Genomic DNA, 21,125 nt, shown 5'->3' with positions numbered 1-21,125 from the left:
ATCTATGATGATCAGCTGTTTTTTAGAGTCCCAATTATATGGGAAAGTGGTCAGTCGCCATTCATATTAATGCGGCTGACAAATATTTAATTGGGACTCCAATAAACGAACAAATATTGAGAAATACAATACGATACAAATACAAATACATACAATTACGATCTATATACAACGGATACAACATACATATATTACAACATATATATAATCTTTAAATATATATAATCTTTAAATTCATGTGTCGTTTGTTCTTCCAATGTGTAGGCTTAATTGGCAGGCATCCGAGAGATCATGGCTGATTTCAAACTTCTCACCAAGCGTGTATAAATACTGTGAGGGAACTTCATAATTGTCTACCATTTTTCTCTCCTTCAGTCTAATTGATTCCTTCATCTTTCTTGGTTGCTTTCAAATTTTTTAATATCTGCAAATATCTGCAAATGGCTCCTGTTTATGTTCTAGGTAAAGACATCAAACTATCTACTTACAAAAAAGCTATCAGGCTACGATTGATTCGTACCTATACGGTACCCGAAGGTCGCAACAGTTCGGATAGCATCAAGAGTCAGGAATGTGTCTTTCATGACACTGAGGTAAGTTCTCTTTCCATTTCAACTGAAAAAAGAAATCTATAAGTTGTTAGACAATGTATATGTTCTTGGTTGATAGGGTACATACATTCATGGGAACATCCCTAAAGACTGCGTGGAAAAGTATTCAAAACTTTTAACAGAAGGGAAGGTGTATGCCATCAAAGATTTTGCAGTTATATCCCACTACTACCAATACAAAACTACTGATCACAACTACATGATCAGATTTAGTCATGAGACTATTGTTGAGAGACACAGGCGCAAGGGTTTTCCCTTACTAATGTTTCGGCTTAAGTCTTATACTGACTTAATGAGTGGCAATGTGTCTGAAAAACATCTCATTGGTTTGATCTATTACTTCTTTTCTCTATATTATATATCCTATATCCTATATCCTATGTTTTCATTCTACTTTGTTCCATTTTAACTCTTCTATTCCCCTTTTAGATGTGATTGGTAGAGTGGTGGAGTACTACAGTCCAAAAGATTGTTATAGCTGGATTTCCTTCAAAATTGGTGGATTTTCTCATAGAAGATGGCCAGTAAGTATTCTTTCTCTTCTAAGTTTATGTACATATATAAAACTGCAGTAATATTTCCATTTTTTTCCTAATAATAAACTGCTTATAGATAAAGGCAGATTCAACTAAATCTTAAAAAAGAAATTGAACATTTTAAGTACCTCCAGGCCACTGTTTAATGCATTCAATTTTTCACTTTGATCAGTACTGTAGTTACACCTGCAGTTAAATGAAAGATTCTATAAGAAAAATAGCATAAAGATTGTATGTATTCAAATCTGTGATTGTAGAAGAAAATCCTATAAGAAAATCTTACTAAAATCAAATTTGGATATCAAGTAATTCGACTAAAATATCTATTATACAAAAGATACTTATCTTTTTCAGATTCTTTCTATACTCCTTAATGTTGTTTTCAATCACATTGTAAGTCTTGTGCTATTTGAAAATCCAATCTGAAATTGGTGATTTTTCACTGTATTAGCCCAGTAGGACAGATTCAAATTTATTAAAAGACTAGACTTTAATATGTTAAATACATACCAGGCTACTGTTTAAAGCATCAATTATATCACCTTTAGTTGTAGGGTAGTTACACCTGCAATAAATATAATATTCTATAAGCAAAATAGCATTAAGCAATCAACTCAGTATAAATTTATTCAGTACAATATATTTTATCTACTTACAATCTGTTTATCTCACTTTTAGGGGCAATCGTCTTAAGTGTACTGTTCGGGATCAACATGTTGATACAGCCATGCATTATTTCAAGACCCACGTGGAAGGGCCTTTGATTGTTTTACTCCAACTCTGTCGAGCAAAGAAAGTGGATAGTAAGTGCATGATATCTTATTCATTAACATCTAATTCATTATTTTATAACAAATTTCTTTTTCTAATGTGTAGATGAATTCAGAATTTCATCCTCCTACAGTGCAACCCAGTTATGGTTTAATCACCCTTGCAGTGAATTCCAGGAATTTAAAGACAGGTAATTCCACATAATTTGAATTTTGAAGCAACTAACCTAGATCAACATGTTGACTGTTTTATTTTTCTTTAATCTGCAGTTTGAAAGTTGATACCAGGCCACCTCTAAGTGTGCAAACTGTGTCTCACATTTCCTATGGAAATGCTGCAGAAAGTTCCAAATCTCCTCTGACAGTAACTACTATCAAAGATCTGTATGAAAGAGCCGAGGTACAATGTAACTTATTTTAATCTTAACATTCTATTTTGATCTTTTTAATCCTAATTTTTCAATTTTATTTAATTTGAACTAACAGGAAGGCTACTACTGGGTTCCTGGGAGGATTGTTGCTGTGGAGGGTACTACAAATTGGTATTACCATTCATGCAGGAGTGAGGGATGCTTTAGAAAATTGCACTTGAAGAATGGGGCTCTACAATGTCTATCATGTGGCACAACATGGCAGGAGGGAAACCTAAGGTACAGGCTGATTGTGAGGGTAGGAGATAAGACCGCTGATGCTCCTTTTCTGTTGTGGGACAAGGAGTGTTGCGAAATTGTTGGAAAGACTGCATTTGATCTAAGGAACAAATACTCGAAGGTATTTTTTAGACAACAAAAAAAAAATGACTATACAGTTTTCTTAAGTGTATTTTTTTTTTTTTGATGAAAGTGTTTGTATTTAAACACTTTTATTTTTTTGCAGGATGGGTCTCCTCTCCCAACTGGTATGGAAGAGGTCCGTAATAAGGCTATGGTCTTCAAGATTTCTGCTAAGAATGATCACTTCAAGAATAAAGCAATAGCTATACCTGTGGTTGCAATAGCACATGATTCAGACTTAATTGATCATTACTGCCCCTGTTTAAGTGATGATCAAGATCAGCTATCAAGGATGCTAAATGAAGATGATCAAGATGCAGAGTCTGATGTAAGTAGTTGGGTAATGGTCACTTGATTGAATAATCTAGATACTTAATGGTCTAACTAATTGTTGGTTCTTATTTATAACAGGAATCTGAATCGGGTGATGAGGCAAGCAGTCCCAATCCTACTCAGGCTAAGAAGCAAAACATGGATGAACAAGAAGAGCCAATGGAGCCAGTGTCATCAAAGAGGAATTTACTGGATCAATTTTCATCCAGTAGAGATGCAAAGAAAACAAAGACTGTTTTGGTTAAACAGGAGAAAAGTTATTCTGTTCTGTGATTAAATGATGGACAAAGATGATTGAATATTGGTGACTTGGGTGGACATTGTTTTTGTAAGCAGGATTTTTATAATATGTACTCCTAAGTACATATTATGTGTGATTGGTGATGTTTTGTAAGCAGGAATTTGATAATATGTACTCCTAAGTACATATTATGTGTTATTGGTGATTGTTTGTCATAGACATTAGGCACTTTTTATAAGTACTCTTAAGATACTGTTTAAAAGGATATTTGTATGCTTTATACTATGGTTTGTCTATTTTCCTAACTCATTGCAGGTATGCCATAGACATTAGGCACTTTGTATAAGTGCTTTGTTATGATACTCTTATAAATGATTTTTGTTTGCTTTATACTATGGTTTGTCTATTTTCCTAACTCATTGCAGGTATGAACAGGCAGAGATCAGGTAGCATGCATAAGAAACAGAATGATAAAGAAGGCTAATGGCAGTGGATTTAAATAATGTACTTATCTGTTAGGGATAGTAATTCTCATGTTGTGGTCCTTGAACTTTCAGTCCACCTGAAATAAAGGAAATTGTACTTATATCAGTTCCAAAAGTGTACTGTGTCAATTGTGTTTGTCTTTTAATTGAATGAATAATAAAGTTATGATTACCATTTGTTACCTTAGACACATATTTTACTTCAATATCACCTGTTGAGCTTTAAAATCTTTTCAGGATATTATACAATAGTCATAGGCCTATAAAGGCAAATACAATTCAAACCAAATTCAATATCACCTGTTGAGCTTCAAAATCTTTGTAACATTAGTTACAAAGTCAGCCAACATTTAAAGTTTAACCAACCCAATAATATCATACAAAACAGTTAGAATATCAAATTTAAATGTCTATAAAGGCAAATCCAATTCAAACCCAATTGTTTTTCCTACATCTCAAAGTCAAGTTATCTTTATCAAAAAATTCAAATAAGGACTACAACTAAAGTTCAAAGTCAAGTTATCTTTATCTAAACATTTTAGCGAATCAAAACTGCAATGAGTTAAAGAAAAAAAGTCTATACCAGTTGTGCCAACATACAATATATATATTCAAAAAAAACCATTGAGACAGAATATGAGACAGATTAAGTAGTTCTGTAGTGTATTAATCAGATAACAATATGAAGTAAACTCTTATCAGATATGGAAATCCTAATTCTCAATCAAATACTCGAATAAAAGCTTCAATAAAGAAATAGAATGAAAATTGAACTCAAAGTTATAGTTATCAGAAGTATAACACTAAAGAAATAGAATGAAAACAATGAGATACACAGTAATTGTTTTCCTCTAATTATTTAGGGACTAAAAACGATCTGTTCTCATATTACACAGGTTGCACCCTTGATTTGATGCAAAGCGACAGATAGTTTATAAATTACAGAGGTTAGATAAGCATATTGTAAACTACTAATGGAAATTCCCATAAAGATTGTGAAATCTGGACAACAAGGTTAGCCCGTTAAGTCTGTACACCATAACGCCTTCATTCGTGGTCTTTGGCAGTAGTGAAATTCAATACTGAACTTTTTTCCTCTCCAAAAGGTTTAATAGTACACTTAGAGGAAAACGGGAACTCTGAAATCTAATGGCATCAGAAATTCATATCATCATGTGCCATTTCCTTGAAAACAAATGTTAGATTCTGAGTAAATTAATTAAAATAGAATTGAAGTCTATTAAAAAACAGAAAATAATAAGAAAAATAAACTGAGATTCAAAAAGACAATTGGATCTGAAATTGTAAAACAAAATACACATATACTAATTAGGTGATTATTGGAATCAAAACTTAATTTCAACATATGGCAGGATTAATGCTGGGAATAAATCCTAGCTTTTCAATATGTGTCTTTTCTGCTTCCCAATAGAAGTAATCATTAATAAAGGAACAACAAAATTCTAGGGAATTTCATTTTTCTTTAATGTTTTACACTCACATACACTCAGATATTCACATTTAAATGCACAGTACACCATTCATTTTAAACTAAACTCACTACTGTCAGAAAAACACTTACCAAACATTAAGCAGTTCAAATCCACGAGGAAGCTAACTAAATCAACTGTCATCGACTCCAAAAGGAAGGATACAATTTCAAATAAAGGTACGCTACTGATCAACATTCATCAAAACTTCTATTACCGTTACAGTTTCTGAATCAAGAAAAGATTTTATTCTCCTACTCATATTGAAATTTTTTTATCATGCAATTACAAATCTGTCGAACAAGGATAACCATATATTAGGGGTAAGTTAAAAACAATTATTTATCATCAATTATAGGAAAGCTACACATTAGAGACTGCAAATTAAAAACAATCAACAGTTGAGTGTAGACAAATTCACCTAGGTTAAAACCCTACCTATACAGACATACAGTTTAGCATACATAATTCGAATTGAAAATTGATTTACATCTAGATTTTTTGGGAAAAAATAGTAAAGATTAATTAAGTTTGAGTACGAAAAATACTTACCTTCATTCGATTGTTTAGCTCCATGAAAAGAAACCCTACTGCGAAGGTTGACGCAATTGTAAATTAGCCCGGCTGCGTACATCCATAGCTATGTAATACAGATCGAGGGTTTCTCTAGGTTGCATCCGTAGAAACAACCAAGCATCTCAGTAGATCTAGGGTTTCGCCCAATTCCATCTCTCACTCGAACCCAATCACAGTATAGGCTGCGATCTAATCAAGAAGGAGTTTCGTTTATAAGGGCGATTTCAATTTCAGACGCCATTAACGTCTAAAATATCTGGATTAGATCGATAGATAGAGAGAGATAGCGAGAGATAGACAAAGTGATGACATCGTAGAGAGAAGACAATGCGTAGACAATGGGAGTGATGATCGGATGGACTTCTGGACACTTCGATCCTTTTTATTTTTTTTATTTTTTATTTTGGTTATATATATATATATATATATATATATATATATATATATATATATATATATATATATATATATATATATATATATATATAGAATTCTTATTTATGGTTAAATTCTATATAGGTAGTGGAATATATTATTTTAATATGCTTATTATGCACATATGCTTCTTTATATAGTACGATATTCATTTTTGTCAAATCAATCTTATGTATTGTGTTTATTGTATTTAAAAGATAGTATTTAATTGTAATTTTTGTTAAATTATAATTTTTGTTAAATCAATTTTGTTAAATAAACATATATATTTTAATTTTTGTACTAAAATAGTTTATAAATAATATATTTTATATAATCATTGGATTAACTATATCTACATCAATAATTAAATTACTACTTATTTATTTTTTTGGTTATAAGATATTTATTGTTTTTATGTCAGAAAATGATGGTACGGAAATTGGAACATTCAACACGCCGAAACGAATTGCGATTGGTGGTAATTACTTTCTTTCTAATTGCAATGTCGGTGCTATGGTATAGTACATTTAATTAAAGTATTTATATTATCTTCGTATATTAATGTTAGCATTTTGGAATTTTTTTGTTTAGAGTGTTCAATTGCAGTAGAATTGTCAAGTGGTAGATCTCAGCTTACATGTGTCAATGCAACACCTCAAAATAAGAGCCGTCTTACTGGGACACAGTGTGAAGGTCTTTCAAGACAATCTTTCAACGTATACAATGGTATGAGACGTTATATATCTATACAAATTTGATTGTTTTTTCAATTTCATTGATATGTTTTATTGTTAAATATGTTTAATATGCTTATATTAGAGGATATGCTTATTTATATAGGACGATTTTTAGATTTGTCATGAAAATGTTACGTTTTGTGTTTAGAGTATTTGAATTAGGGCTGTTACATATATAACCCTTTTATTTTGGCGGTAATTTAGTTTATTTAATGTAACACATGTAATCTGTATGCATTGCTTTATTAGTAATTCTTTAAATTCTTTAATTTATTGTCTTATTGGACAGAAAATGCAACATTCAACACACCGAATGTAACTTTTATTGATGGTTAGTGCTTTCATTTTAAATGCAATGTCGGTAGTATGATATAGTACGTTTTATTTTAATTATTTATATTATATATATTAATGTGTGATTTTTGTAATTTTGTTGTTTAGAGTGTTCAGTTGCAATACAACCGGCAAGTGATAGATCTCAACTTACATGTGTTAATTCAACATCTCAAACTAAAAGGCGTTTTGCCAGCGGACAAATTAGAGGTCTTTCTAAACAATTTTCTACAATAAATTATATATCTTTAAGCATTTAATATACTATATTTTGAATTTTTATTTGAGATTTAAAACAATTTTTTTTAATAGTTTTACAAAATATTACTCAATCAATGACATCCCAATCTAACGTGCTCGAAAGTACCCCTATGGTGTCCAATGAAAGTCGAGGGCCTTTGCATATTCTAACAAATGGTAAAGTTTCTAGATGAATTTAATTCTTTTTAAAAAGTCAATTATTATAGATTGCTTTATGAAATTTAACATTTCTTTTCATCTTATAGTTCAAACAACAAGATCGTGCGTTGTTGATTACAATACCTCATCACCAAAGGTTTCAATGCAACGTGGTTTGATGTCAGCATTTAATAGTGTTGTCCATGATACACCATCAAACTCTACAAATGGAGATGGTGAGTATAGATACGATTAAAAACCTTTATTATCTTTTTTTGAATGCAAAAACCTTTATTATCTAAACATAGTAATAACATTTGTTTTTTTGGTAGATTATTACAGTGATCTTGGTGATCAAACGTACTCGTGCGATCACTGTGGAGCTATGTTTTGGTTAGAGGATCGAGTTAATAAATCTAGCGGTGTTCGAAATCCGAAATATTCTCTATGCTGCAGTCATGTCAAGATAAAGTTGTCGCATCCGAATATTCCACCTATGGCAATCAGGCAGTTGTTCTTTAACCAGGATCAAAAGAGTACCTATTTCTTGAAGAACATTCGGTCCTTCAATAATATGTTTTGCTTTACTTCCATGGGTGGAAAAATTGACAGGACTGTCAACAATGGTAGTGCACCCCCGACTTTCAGGTTACATGGTCAAAACTTCCACTTAATGGGTAGTTTACTACCACAATCTAGTGAAAGACCAAAGTTTGCTCAATTATATATTTATGATACTCAAAATGAGATACAAAATCGTCTAACTGTACTTGGGTAAGTTATGTACGCTTCTTTAATTTAAAGAAATGAACATCATTTTTTATATAAAATAGATTATGAAATTGTATGTGTTTCTTTCTTTCAAACAGGGCAGATGAGTCAACAAATACAATGCATCGTGAAATTGTGAAAGACATCAAGGATGCACTGGATGAAAATAATGTTTTGGTCAAGAGTTTTAGGATGGCCAAAACAGAGATGGAAAGTAATCATAGAGCTGATATTAAAATCAAACTCATTGGTAAAAGGAGCAAGGATGCAAGGACATATAACTTGCCACAGGTTGGGGAGGTGGTGACATTGATTGTTGGTGATTTAGATCCAAACATGGGAGAAAGAGATATATTGGTGGAGTCTAAAGCTGGTCATTTTCAAAGAATAACTGAATTCAATCCAGCATATCTCCCACTGCAGTACCCACTACTATTTCCTTATGGTGAAGACGGATACAGAGACGATATACAGTTTAATAATGTTGAAGGCCGGAGTTCAAATGCACGGAGTAAACTTAGCCCAAGAGAGTATTTTTCATTCTGTTTGCAAGATAGTTCAATGAAATGTCAACATTGCTATATGCTAGACGATTGTTTCAACAATATTTGGTTGATGCTTATACCATGATAGAATAAGGACGCTTGGTTTATATTAGGTCTCATCAAAAGTCACTTCGGTGTGAATCATACAAATGTTTGACAGATGCGTTAACACGTGGTGAGGTAGATCCTACTTCCCAAGGAAAGCGCATTATTTTGCCATCGAGTTTTACAGGAAGTGCAAGATATATGGTGCAAAATTACCAAGATGCAATGGCGATTTGTAGATGGATCGGGTATCCAAGTCTATTTATTACATTCACGTGTAATCCTAAGTGGCCTGAGATTGAAAGATTTTTACAACCAAGGAAACTCAAAGCTGAAGATAGGCCAGATATAGTATGCCGTGTGTTTAAAATGAAATTAAATGCACTCATAAAAGACATTAAGAAGGAGAAGATTTTTGGACTTGCGGATGCAGGTAATTTATGTGATTTTATAAATATTACCGAATATATTTCATTTTTACGTATACTTAAAATAATTGACAATTTTTTGGGGGTCTAATTTCATAATCTCTGTATTTGCAGTAATTTACACCATTGAATTTCAGAAAAGGGGATTGCCACATGCTCACATTTTGATATTCTTGAGCAAGAGTAACTCTTACCCTAATCCTAAAGATATTGACATGATCATATCTGCTGAAATTTCAAGTCAATTGTGCGACCCTGAGTATTATAAAGCTGTAGAAGAATTTATGATTCACGGTCCATGTGGTGCAGCGAGGAAGAACTCACCTTGCATGATAAATGGTATTTGCTCTAAATTCTTCCCCAAAAAATTTGTTGAAAACTCAACAGTGGATTTCGATGGATATCCAATCTATCGGCGTCGAGATAATGGTCGTATAATACGGAAGAATGGGATTGACCTTGATAGTAGATATGTTGTGCCACACAATAGACATTTGCTTATGAAGTACAAGGCTCATATTAATGTGGAGTGGTGCAACCAATCTAGATCAATAAAGTACTTATTCAAGTATGTCAACAAAGGGAATGATAGGGTCACAGCTGAATTCTACAACAGTGGGGTGGAAGAATCTACTGGGAAAATTGTAGATGAAATCAAGATGTACTATGACTGTAGATATATTTCACCCCCGGAGGCTACGTGGCGGATTTTTGGGTTTGACATACAATTTAGGAACCCATCTGTTGAGCGATTGAGTTTCCATCTTCCCAATGAGCAATCAATAATATTTCATGACGACGATTTGGTCGATGATGTGGTAAATCGACCAACAGTAGCTCAAAGCATGTTTACTGCCTAGTTTGAGGCTAATAAAAAGTATGCAACAGGGAGGTAGTTGACTTATTCACAAATGCCAACCAAATTTGTTTGGAAGAATGATAAAAGAGAATGGCAACCTAGGTAAAGAAATTGGGCAATTGGGCGAATCTTTTATGTGCCACCAAATACTGGTGAGATCTTTTATCTTAGGTGTTTACTTAATATAGTTCGTGGACCGACTTCATTTGATGAGATTAAAAAGGTCGATGGTGTTCAATACAATTCATTTAGAGATGCGTGTTATGCCCGCGGATTAATCGAAGATGATAAAGAGTATATTGATGCAATCACTGAGGCAGCAACGTGGTCTTTAGCAAGTTCACTACGAAAGTTGTTTGTTACCCTTTTAACATCCAGTTCGATGTCCAAACCAGAAAATGTTTGGGAGATGGTTTGGCAATACTTATCAGATGATGCTGAATATGTTTATAGAAGGAACCTCTCAGTCTCAGGTATAATTTATTTTAATATTATTATTAAAATCTGTTTAAAAGCATTACATCTTACATTTGTTTTTTATTTTGTAGATTTAAATATGAATGAATCTCAAAAAAAAGAATTTTGCGCTGCTTGAAATGGAGAAATTGTTGAATGCTTGGAACAAATCTCTATCAGATTACCCACCTATGCCAATGCCAGATGGAAACAATGATTGGTTTTGTGGTAACAGGTTGTTGTTAGAGGAAATGTCATATGATAGGGAAGCTCTAATGCATCAACATAATTCGTTGCATCCGAAACTAACTGATGAACAGCTACTCATATACAATAAGGTGATGGGAGATGTTGAAACTGAGAAAGGTGGAATGTATTTCGTATATGGTTACGGTGGAACAGGAAAAACATTTTTGTGGAAGACAATTTCAGCAGCTTTACGATCCAAAGGCGAGGTCGTTCTAAACGTAGCATCAAGCGGTATAGCTTCGTTGCTGCTACCTGGAGGTAGGACTGCACAATCCAGATTTGCTATACCGCTTGGTGTTAATGAAGATTCCACTTGCAACATCAAGCAAGACAGTCCACTGGCTGAATTGATAATCAAATCCAAATTAATAATTTGGGATGAAGCTCCGATGATGCACAAACATTGCTTTGAAGCATTGGATCGCACAATGAGAGATTTAATGCGTTTCAAGAATTCAAGGAGCTCAACAATGACATTTGGAGGGAAAACAGTGGTGTTGGGTGGAGACTTTAGACAAATTCTACCCGTTATTCCGAAAGGTACTAGACAAGATATAATACAAGCCAGCATTAATTCATCTTACTTGTGGAATAATTGTGAAGTTCTTCGTCTAACGAAGAATTTAAGATTGCGAGGTGTTACTAATGAAGACGATGTTGAGAAGTTAGATAGTTTTGCCAAGTGGATTGCGGATTTAGGTGATGGTAATCTTGGTGAAGACAACGATGTTGATTGCAATATAATAATGCTGTCTTCCATTGTATTAGAAAATGAGGTTGATCCTATCAAACAAATTGTTGAAAGCACATTCCCTGAATACCGTTCTGGCAACATGGATGAAAGACAATTAGAGAATAGAGCTATATTAGCTCCAACATTAGATGTTGTTGACGAGGTCAATGAATACATGAATGGTATTAATCAAGCTGCATCAAGGACATATTTGAGTTGTGATTCTGTTTGCAAGGCTGAGGCAAACTTTGATATGCAATCTCAGGTACACACAACAAAAATTTTAAATAGCTTGAGGTGCTCAGGTGTACCAAACCACTCTTTAACGTTGAAAATTGGAACTCCAGTTATGCTGTTGAGAAATATAGATCACTCGATGGGGTTGTGCAATGGTACAAGGTTAATAGTAACACACTTGGGAAATCATGTTATTGAGGGGAAAATTATAGCTGGCAATAACGCAGGTACAAAGGTTCTGATACCAAGGCTATCTTTGATTCCTTCAGACCCAAGACTTCCATTCAAGTTTCAAAGAAAGCAATTCCCACTTGTGTTATCATATGCAAATGACAATCAACAAAAGTCAAGGTCAGACGCTTTCACATGTTGGTTTGTTACTGAAAAAACCTGTTTTTAATCATGGCCAATTATATGTTGCAGTCTCTCGGGTCAGTAATCCGGATGGTCTTAAGGTCTTAATTTGTGGGGAATCTAGAGGTCTTTTAAATAAGACTCAAAATGTAGTTTATAAAGAAATCTTTAATAATTTGTAATTGTTTTATTTATTTAACAATAAAATATTATATTTTGTGTATTTGTGACGTCTGTAACGTTATTCACCATATATCATGAATAAAACAATTTTTTAATATATTTTACCATAATAACATGGCCGTGCATCGCACGGGTGCAACTACTAGTAATAATAATAATAGTAATAATAGTAATAATAGCAATAATAATAATAATAATAATAATAATAATAATAATAATAATAATAATAATAATAATAATAATAATAATAATAATAATAATAATAATAATAATAATAATAACACTATGGTTGTAACATTAACTTAGAATTTAAGTTTGTAGACACAATGTGTGACATATTTATGTCAGAGTTTTTATGCCAGGTAGGGGAGAGAATAAATAGAAAAAAAGGTGTGACAATAGGAAAAAGAAAAAGAGAAAAAACAAACAAACAAACAAACAATGCAACTAGCACCGAATAGACCTATTCCATTGTTTGTTTCGGTCATTTTGTCATTGGAATAACATTCCTAGAAATGAACTATTCCCTTTGCAATGGGAATAGCCATTCCTAGGAGAGCCTTAGTATTAGCTATTCTCATACTCTTGGAAATAGCTTTTATATTACAAATACCAAAAATACCACTATTGTTGTTACTCAAGCTATATTCATATGTATATAGCACAAGTGAATCTGAACAACATCCATATAAAGTGGTCAGGTACTCATCACAGCCTATGTAGAAATCAGACACTGCCAGGTATTCAGCTGACTTTTACCAAACATATGCAGTTATACGAGTGGCATTGCCTTAATAATTCCAGTTCTTTTTTCTATATTATTTTCACTCAACAAATAACCGCATAAATATGTTATGCAATTATTGCACATATGTAAGTTTATGTCTACAAAAACATTGGGCTGAAAACATTAGATGAAGTCTGCCAAGCATGTTTTACCTGGCTCTTTTGTAAAAGCCATATGCCACGGCAACGACCGACACAGCCGCAACCACACCAACAGCTGTAAGAATGTCACGCTGCTCCCATTTCCCAAACTTTAAAGGGCCTCCCTGTGCCTTCTTGCTCTCTACTTCCTCGGCACTCGCATCTCTGCAGCAAGAAATTCCATTAGCACCTTGGCAGCAGCTCGTGAAACTATCTTTGCTCTCTTCAGTACGAGTTTCTCGGGGTTTGTTTTCCTTGTTGTCCACGTTGGTTCCATTAGGAACCTTCTGCTCATCTGTCTTGTCAGCAGCTTTCTCAGCATGTAATCCCTTAGGAACCTTCTGCTCATCTGTCTTGTCAGCAGCTTTCTCAGCATGTAATCCCATTTGGCCCCTGCAGTCACCATGGCGCATAATGTATTATTCCTTAGTCACACAATAAGCACCATTGATAATTGAGTACACATATTCATATTTTCAAGACACTGTAGAACCGCATATTCAAGACATCAAACTCTTTATAGAAAATTCAACAAAAAATGCCATTTTTCCATTTCCAAAGGTAAATTAATATTTTCTCAAAAGCAAAGCTGCATCCCAAGTCCGAAGAGCATTATTTATACAATAATGCTCTGTCAGTCCGTCCATCCATTTTCTGAGATATTAACCAAGGCAGGAATTCAGAGTGCAAAGAGAAAGTAAAAGAAGAAACAAAGAAAAATTAGTTCACACCTCCAGATCCGTTCGATGACTTTACCCTCTCCAATGTGCTGATCAAGTAACGTAGGCACATCATTTGGGGTAACATAACCATACCTGAATTACAAGAATAGATATTAAGACTATTAAATACGATATCCTTACCATGGCTAGTTATACTAAAGATAGCTATCCCTGAATTATTTTCATTATTGACACATACACAAAATAATGCCTAAGAACATTAAAAATGACACCAAGGATTCAGGTATTACCAATGGCCAGCAACTTTTCCTTCAACTTCACTGAAGATGATAACATTACCAGGATACTTGTGGCCTCCAATATGAGAACAAGCAGCTACAGAAACTTGTTCTTCCAAGCCCTTGGCCTCAATCTCCTCCTTAAATTTCTCAATCAGAGCAGGTCCACAAACACCGCACCTCCTATCTCGTTTATTATGGGCACAGACAAATACATATGCACCATGTAGTGACCCCTGTTGTCTAGAAGCCCAGGGCTTGCCACTCACAAACACATCCTCAACAAAACCATCCACTTCAGATTCCTTCAAACCCCTATACAAAAAAAATTGCAAACAATTAAGGCATGGAAGCAATTTTAAATATCCAATAGTTAGTTGATACACTGAATGCACTGATAACAAAGTTCAACACTCAACAGGGCAGAGAAAAGGCTATCCAAAACAAGATCTTTGCTAATATTAGAAGTTTCTTCAGAAGATTAATTAGGTCAATCCTCCAAAAGGAAAGTTCAAACTAGTATGATATAGTAATGTCAATGGGGGAAAGTTGCAAATAAATATTTAAATAAATAGACCCCAAAAATCCTGAAGATTATGCCTTAAAGGCTTAGAGTTGTACTCTTTTTCCCTTAACTAAGTTTTTTCCCATAGGATTTTCTTAAGTTAAGGTTTTTAATGAGGCAACCAATACAATAAATGTTTTACATATATTATGTACTCTTTTCTTCAACTAGGTTTTTTCCACGTGGTTTTCCTAGTGAAGTTTTTAATGAGGCATGAATATATTTTCTATTGTACTCGTTTCTTGTCTAGGTTTTTCCCACAGGGTTTTCCTAGCAAGTTTTTAACGAGGCAAGGTCGTGGACAAATAATGTCCAAGGGGGAGTGTTATAAATATATCATTATGTGGACATTATTATAGATTATATAACAGTTGTAACGGTTCATGTATTTATGTCTCGATTATATCTTCTGTTATGTTTGTACACTATATATAGAGGTGTTGTGGTTGTATATGATAAAAGATGAATGAATAACTGATTCTCCTTTTCTCCCTTTTCTCTCTATTCTGATTTCCTTTTAACATAGTTAGCTTATTCGGTTATTTTGACCTTTAAATTCCTTTTATCATTGGACAAATCTAACTACTTTATATTGATTCACAATTTTTTTTTTCAAAAAAAAACTAAATAATACTTGAAAGTTTACATGACATTTCAGGCTGAACCTTCTTCTCTTTCTGCCTATATTTTTTCCTCACAATGTGCTCCACAGTCTTGTTGAACTGGTAATCTATCAATCCCAGATTTCCTTGATGCCCAGGGAAATCTACAAATCTACTTTGACCAAATCAAACCCAATATAATTATATAATTCATATTACTATTATTCAGGTAAAAATTATATAAAATGATAAATTACTAAATATAACTATGGTAACATTTTATTTTAATTAAAACCTAAATGAATTTAAACTTACTATTGAAGGATGTAAGAAAAAAATATTGTGTATGCACGTACATGGTAATAATAATGTGGAAAGATAACAGAAGTTTTAATGGCAAAAATATTTTTGTCCAAAAAATTATGTATTACAACATTTATAGCATAAGGTACAAAAAAATTTAACAGAAAAAATAGACATAAACCAGGGGTATAACCTATATTGAAACTTATTATGTGTGTGTGTGTATATATATATATATATATATATATATATATATATATATATATATATATATATATATATATATATATAGATTTTGGATCCTGTGAGAACAGGTTTTCCCGTCAGTGCGGCATACACCATTAGGTATGCATAAATATATCATACAGTGTTCGAGAATACACCAGAATGAAATGCCAAAAAATGCACCACACACAAAAAAAATACACCACACATAATGGTGTATTTTTGAACACTATGTGGTGCATTTATGCATACCAAATGATGTATGCCGCACTGACCGCACGGGAAGACTTGTTCTCATAGAAACCTGACGCTATATATATATATATATATATATATATATATATATATATATATATATATATATATATATATATATATATATATATATATATATATATATATATATATAGGGTTGAGTTCAAATGAGGACAACAATATATAGAGGACTGTGAGGACAAATAATGGGCACACAACAAATTACTATCAGGCACACAATTTAAAACATAATGGCACACAATAATACATGTAAACATCAGGTTTCGAACCCAAGCTCTATTGATTAACAAATATATGCACGCGACATACAAACTGTGGCACACAACTACATTCGGCCATGCGCACGACATACAGACTAATGGCACACACTACATCTGTCCTCACAGTCCTCTATAATATACTTGTCCTCATTTGAACGCAAGTCTATATATATATATATATATATATATATATATATATATATATATATATATATATATATCATACTAAAAGTTCAAGGATTGGAAGGTAAATTTTTCGAGTAAACTTCTCGGCTGAGGCGAAAAGTATACCCTCATATGTAATCGGAAGGTAAGTTTACTTCTCGGTCACACGACCGATGGCGCACTTTCGGCCAGAGAGGTGCTTATGACACTTCTCGAAACTGAGAAGTACACTTCACTTATCAATCAATGACAATGTTGGAAAATATTTTTGGAAAGTTGGCTTAACTTAGCCTGCAATGCCAAATGCCAAAATAATTAGCACAAAACAGATAGTCCTAAATCTAAAGGATCAGCCTTTACCAAAATTACAAGTTCTTGTTATTTTGAAGTTTGTTTGTATTTTATGTATGAATATTAATAAACTTAAAATTTAAAAGCGAAACTTGTTTACAAAGGTATGTAAAAAAATGTTATCAACGATAAAAATAATATTTAATGTGATACATAATGATTGAGTGTCTATTGAACTTTTAGTATGATTATATATATATATATATATATATATATATATATATATATATATGGTTGAGTTCAAATGAGGACAACAATATATAGAGGACTGTGAGGACAAATAATGGGCACAAAACAAATTACTATCATGCACACAATTTAATACATAATGGCACACAAGAATACATGTAAACATAAGGTTTCGAACCCAGGCTCTATTAATTAAGAAATGTATGCACGCGACATACAAACTGTGGCACACGACTACATTCGGCCATGCACACGACATACAGACTAATGGCACACACTACATCTGTCCTCACAGTCCTCTGATCTATAATATACTTGTCCTCATTTGAACGCATATATATATATATATATATATATATATATATATATATATATATATATATATATATATATATATATATATATATATATATATATATAGAATTAGGTTCTGGTGCGGTTGTGCGGTTTAATCTGGACCATTCATCTCGCTTAAATCAACGTTCAGAATTGTCAAAATTTAAAAAAAAACGCGGTGGCAATTTTGTAATTTTTGCATGTAGGTCAAAATTAAGGTGAGCGGATCTGTGATTAATGTGCGTGGGGTTTGTGCTTAATGTGCGTGAGGTTGAGCTTAATGTGTGTGGGGTTTGTACTTAATGTGCGTGAGGTTGTGCTTAATTTGAAACTTAAAATCTGTGAGTTAATATTTAAAGTGCTTGGGTTTGTGCTTAATGTGCGTGAGGCTGTGCTTAATGTGTGTGGGGTTTGTACTTAATGTGCGTGAGGTTGTGCAGACGTTATCATTTGTGTAGACGCTACTCATTTGTGTAGACGCTATGTGTAGACGCTAACATTTGTGTAGACGCTATCATTTGTGTAGACGTTGTGTAGGCGCTATCTTCTTCCCGACACGCGTTTTTTTTTTTTTTTTTTATTGATTTGAGCCGTTGATCTAAATTTTATCAACAGCTCAGATATAACCGCACAACCGCACGGGAAGCTATACCCGCACCTGAACCCTTCCCTATATATATATATATATATATATATATATATATATATATATATATATATATATATATATAGATATAGATATATATATACATACATACATACATACATACATACATACATACATACATATATATATATATATATATATATATATATATATATATATATATATATTGGATCCAGTGAGATCACCTTAGTTAGGTGAGATCATGAGATTCGATCCTGAGCATTCATTTTTTTATTTTAATGGTTCAGATTTCTGGATTGTTTTATTTGTTAATGGATGACTTGTAATATACTTAGGGTTACTGGTGTAATTTTGCACACACATTAATATCTTTTCGTATCAAAATCTTGATATTATCTTTCTTTCCTTGTGCATTTTGTTTTCTTCTTCCCGAGAGCTGCAGCTGCTTCGCCTTTCTTCGCGCAAACATCGCATTCCAGTGGCTCGTAGCACCGTCAATCCCTTTTGTAGTACCGGATTCTCCATGGCTGACTCTTCCATCAGGGGTCAAAACATCGAACATAATCTATCCACCTCTCTCTACAGTTCAAACGCACTACCCTCCCTCATGCATACGGCACAACCAACCCCCGTCTCCATGCTCACTACTGCTTTCAAAATTCCTTGCTTCACTCCAAACTCTGCATATTCTCACACTTTTGGCCCGTTCCGCACTAGTATCCTTCGAAAGATAACATCGTTTTGGCCATCTCCCAATGCCGGAAAACCCTAGCTTCCAAGCGCTGCGAAATCCCATTCTGCTCTTTGCCAGATTCCATCAAATATGCTAGTTCTTGCTGTGATTCAGCTTGGGATTCTTAAATTTATCCATAATTCCCGTATATATTGAGTTTGTGGGTTGGGGTTGCTTTAAAAACAAAATATTCAAGCTTTAGCTCTTCTTAGAGTGTGGGTTGGTGGGTTTTTGTAGAGATTTCGATTTCGAATGGAGTTGTTGTGGTTGGGCACTTGCGCGTGCATGAATTGAAGTTCAATTTCGAGTATTTACCAGGCTTCGGTTAAGATTTTGTTGTGTAGAGAATATAAAAAGAAGCAGAAAAACTGGAAGAAAAAGGGAGAAATATGAGCTTGTCAAGGATATAGGTTCCGGGAATTTCGACGTTGTGAACAAAGAAAATTGAATAATGTATATTTAATATTCAAAATTCTAGGTTACATGTCAATGTTAATCAATGCGGTGTGGGTACAAGATCCCTGGATGTCCTCTAATTATTCAATTTTCTTTGTTCACAAATTGGCACGCCTAGTGGGACAGATCTGCCTCTCCTCTGATTCTTCAGTTGGATACCTTGAACACTCTACCATTGAAGGGCCTCCGGGTTTCAAGTGCCTTAATCTTCACATAAGGACTTGTATATATAGCTTGTTCTTCATTGAAGGGCCTCCGGGTTCAAATGGCTTGATCTTCAATGGAGGTTTGGATCAACAGGCATGATTGGATTGGAGGAGGGGCTTTTACTTTCAGGATCACATTTTTATTGTGATCTTGAATAATATATATTTCTAGATGTTTACATGATTTTTCCTAGGATTTGTGATTACATAGAAATGAAACCTCATATTTATTGTAGGATAGAAGAGTTTTGATAAACTCAAACTCTTTTGGTATTATCTAATTAACAAATTAGATAATATCAATATTATCCATAAATATATTAAAATATATTAAAATATACTTATATTGATAAATAATCAATATTTATCAAAATTTAAGTGTCAGGCGTGGCGAGACTCATGAGGAACAAGGAGACGAAGGAGCTTGTAGCCATGAAGTACATAAAAAGAGGCTTTAAGGTTTGCCTAATTTATAGTTTTGAACCATCGTCTTACAGTTTTGATTGATCGTAGATTCATGTCATTTATCACTGTGTCGTTTTAGGTTCTGTCATAGAGATCTTGCATAAAGTTTATTTTACTTTCTTATGTGTTTCATGAATAGCATATGTCTTACTCTTTTATTCAAAATAATCTGGTAATGAGATGTACTTTGAGGATGTAGATTGATGAGAATGTGGCCAGGGAGATCATAAACCAAAGATCATTGCGATACCCAAACATAATTCGGTTCAAGGAGGTGAGCTTCTGCATTTGATCTATTTGCATGTTACTCTTTATCTATGTGAAAACTCGAAGTGTTAATGACATGGCTACTCAAATTGTTGCTTTTGTTCCAGATACTGGTTGTATTGACTCCTACTCATCTTGTCATTGTCATGGAATATGCAGCAGGTGGAGAGCTCTTTGAACGAATCTGCAATGCGGGAAGGTTCAGTGAAGACGAGGTGCATTACTTTTCCAGACATTATTCTATTTCTGTAAATTGTAATTCAGTTCTATCAAAGTTCAGCTCTTTTTTCAGAAACTGCACACACCCATGGATTCTTCCATCACCATTTCTACAATGGAATATAATGACATACCTATTTGCACACGCCAATGGATTCTTACATCACCGTTTCTACAATGGAATATAATTCCAATAAACTTGCACAAGCTTAAAAGCAAAAAATACACCCTCACTATTGAACCCTCACTGTTGCAAGCCTAAAATGCACCCGAATGAAGTAACGCACACACCAAAAATAAGAAAACATATACCTATACACCCCCCCCCCCCCCCCCCCCCCCCCGAAACACCTCACAACTCATCAAAGCACTCTTAGACTTTGCACACGGCCACCTACATAAACACAACCATCATCACATCACAACTAAG

The 21,125-nt window shown here is 33.5% G+C and overlaps 3 protein-coding genes across 3 annotated transcripts; 2 read left to right on the top strand and 1 right to left on the bottom strand.

The window, feature by feature from the left end:
• The first annotated feature begins 1,874 nt into the window (after positions 1 to 1,874).
• Positions 1,875 to 12,486, top strand: LOC109156538. Its single transcript, XM_019304391.1, has 20 exons — positions 1,875 to 1,950; positions 2,024 to 2,108; positions 2,188 to 2,317; positions 2,404 to 2,688; positions 2,794 to 3,018; positions 3,102 to 3,292; positions 3,690 to 3,710; positions 5,261 to 5,418; positions 6,654 to 6,710; positions 6,824 to 6,958; positions 7,259 to 7,300; positions 7,809 to 7,937; positions 8,034 to 8,475; positions 8,571 to 9,002; positions 9,131 to 9,495; positions 9,605 to 10,308; positions 10,379 to 10,382; positions 10,538 to 10,822; positions 10,986 to 12,052; positions 12,448 to 12,486. Exons 1-20 carry the CDS (start codon positions 1,875 to 1,877, stop codon positions 12,484 to 12,486), a joined length of 4,872 nt encoding a protein of 1,623 aa, XP_019159936.1.
• A 743-nt stretch (positions 12,487 to 13,229) lies between these two features.
• Positions 13,230 to 19,145, bottom strand: LOC109156537. Its single transcript, XM_019304390.1, has 6 exons — positions 18,965 to 19,145; positions 15,661 to 15,780; positions 14,462 to 14,843; positions 14,220 to 14,303; positions 13,827 to 13,881; positions 13,230 to 13,772 (listed from the first exon to the last, which is right to left on the bottom strand). Exons 1-6 carry the CDS (start codon positions 19,143 to 19,145, stop codon positions 13,497 to 13,499), a joined length of 1,098 nt encoding a protein of 365 aa, XP_019159935.1. The 3' UTR covers positions 13,230 to 13,496.
• Positions 19,146 to 20,134: 989 nt separating this feature from the next.
• Positions 20,135 to 20,883, top strand: LOC109156536 (serine/threonine-protein kinase SAPK7). Its single transcript, XM_019304389.1, has 3 exons — positions 20,135 to 20,203; positions 20,409 to 20,483; positions 20,590 to 20,883. Exons 1-3 carry the CDS (start codon positions 20,144 to 20,146, stop codon positions 20,881 to 20,883), a joined length of 429 nt encoding a protein of 142 aa, XP_019159934.1. The 5' UTR covers positions 20,135 to 20,143.
• Positions 20,884 to 21,125: the final 242 nt, after the last annotated feature.

This window comes from Ipomoea nil, unplaced genomic scaffold, assembly GCF_001879475.1.
Source record: "Ipomoea nil cultivar Tokyo-kokei standard unplaced genomic scaffold, Asagao_1.1 scaffold2735, whole genome shotgun sequence".
NCBI classification, from domain to species: Eukaryota; Viridiplantae; Streptophyta; class Magnoliopsida; order Solanales; family Convolvulaceae; genus Ipomoea; species Ipomoea nil.
Note: the sequence above shows the minus strand (reverse complement) of the source record. Positions and strands in the feature narration are given on the sequence as shown.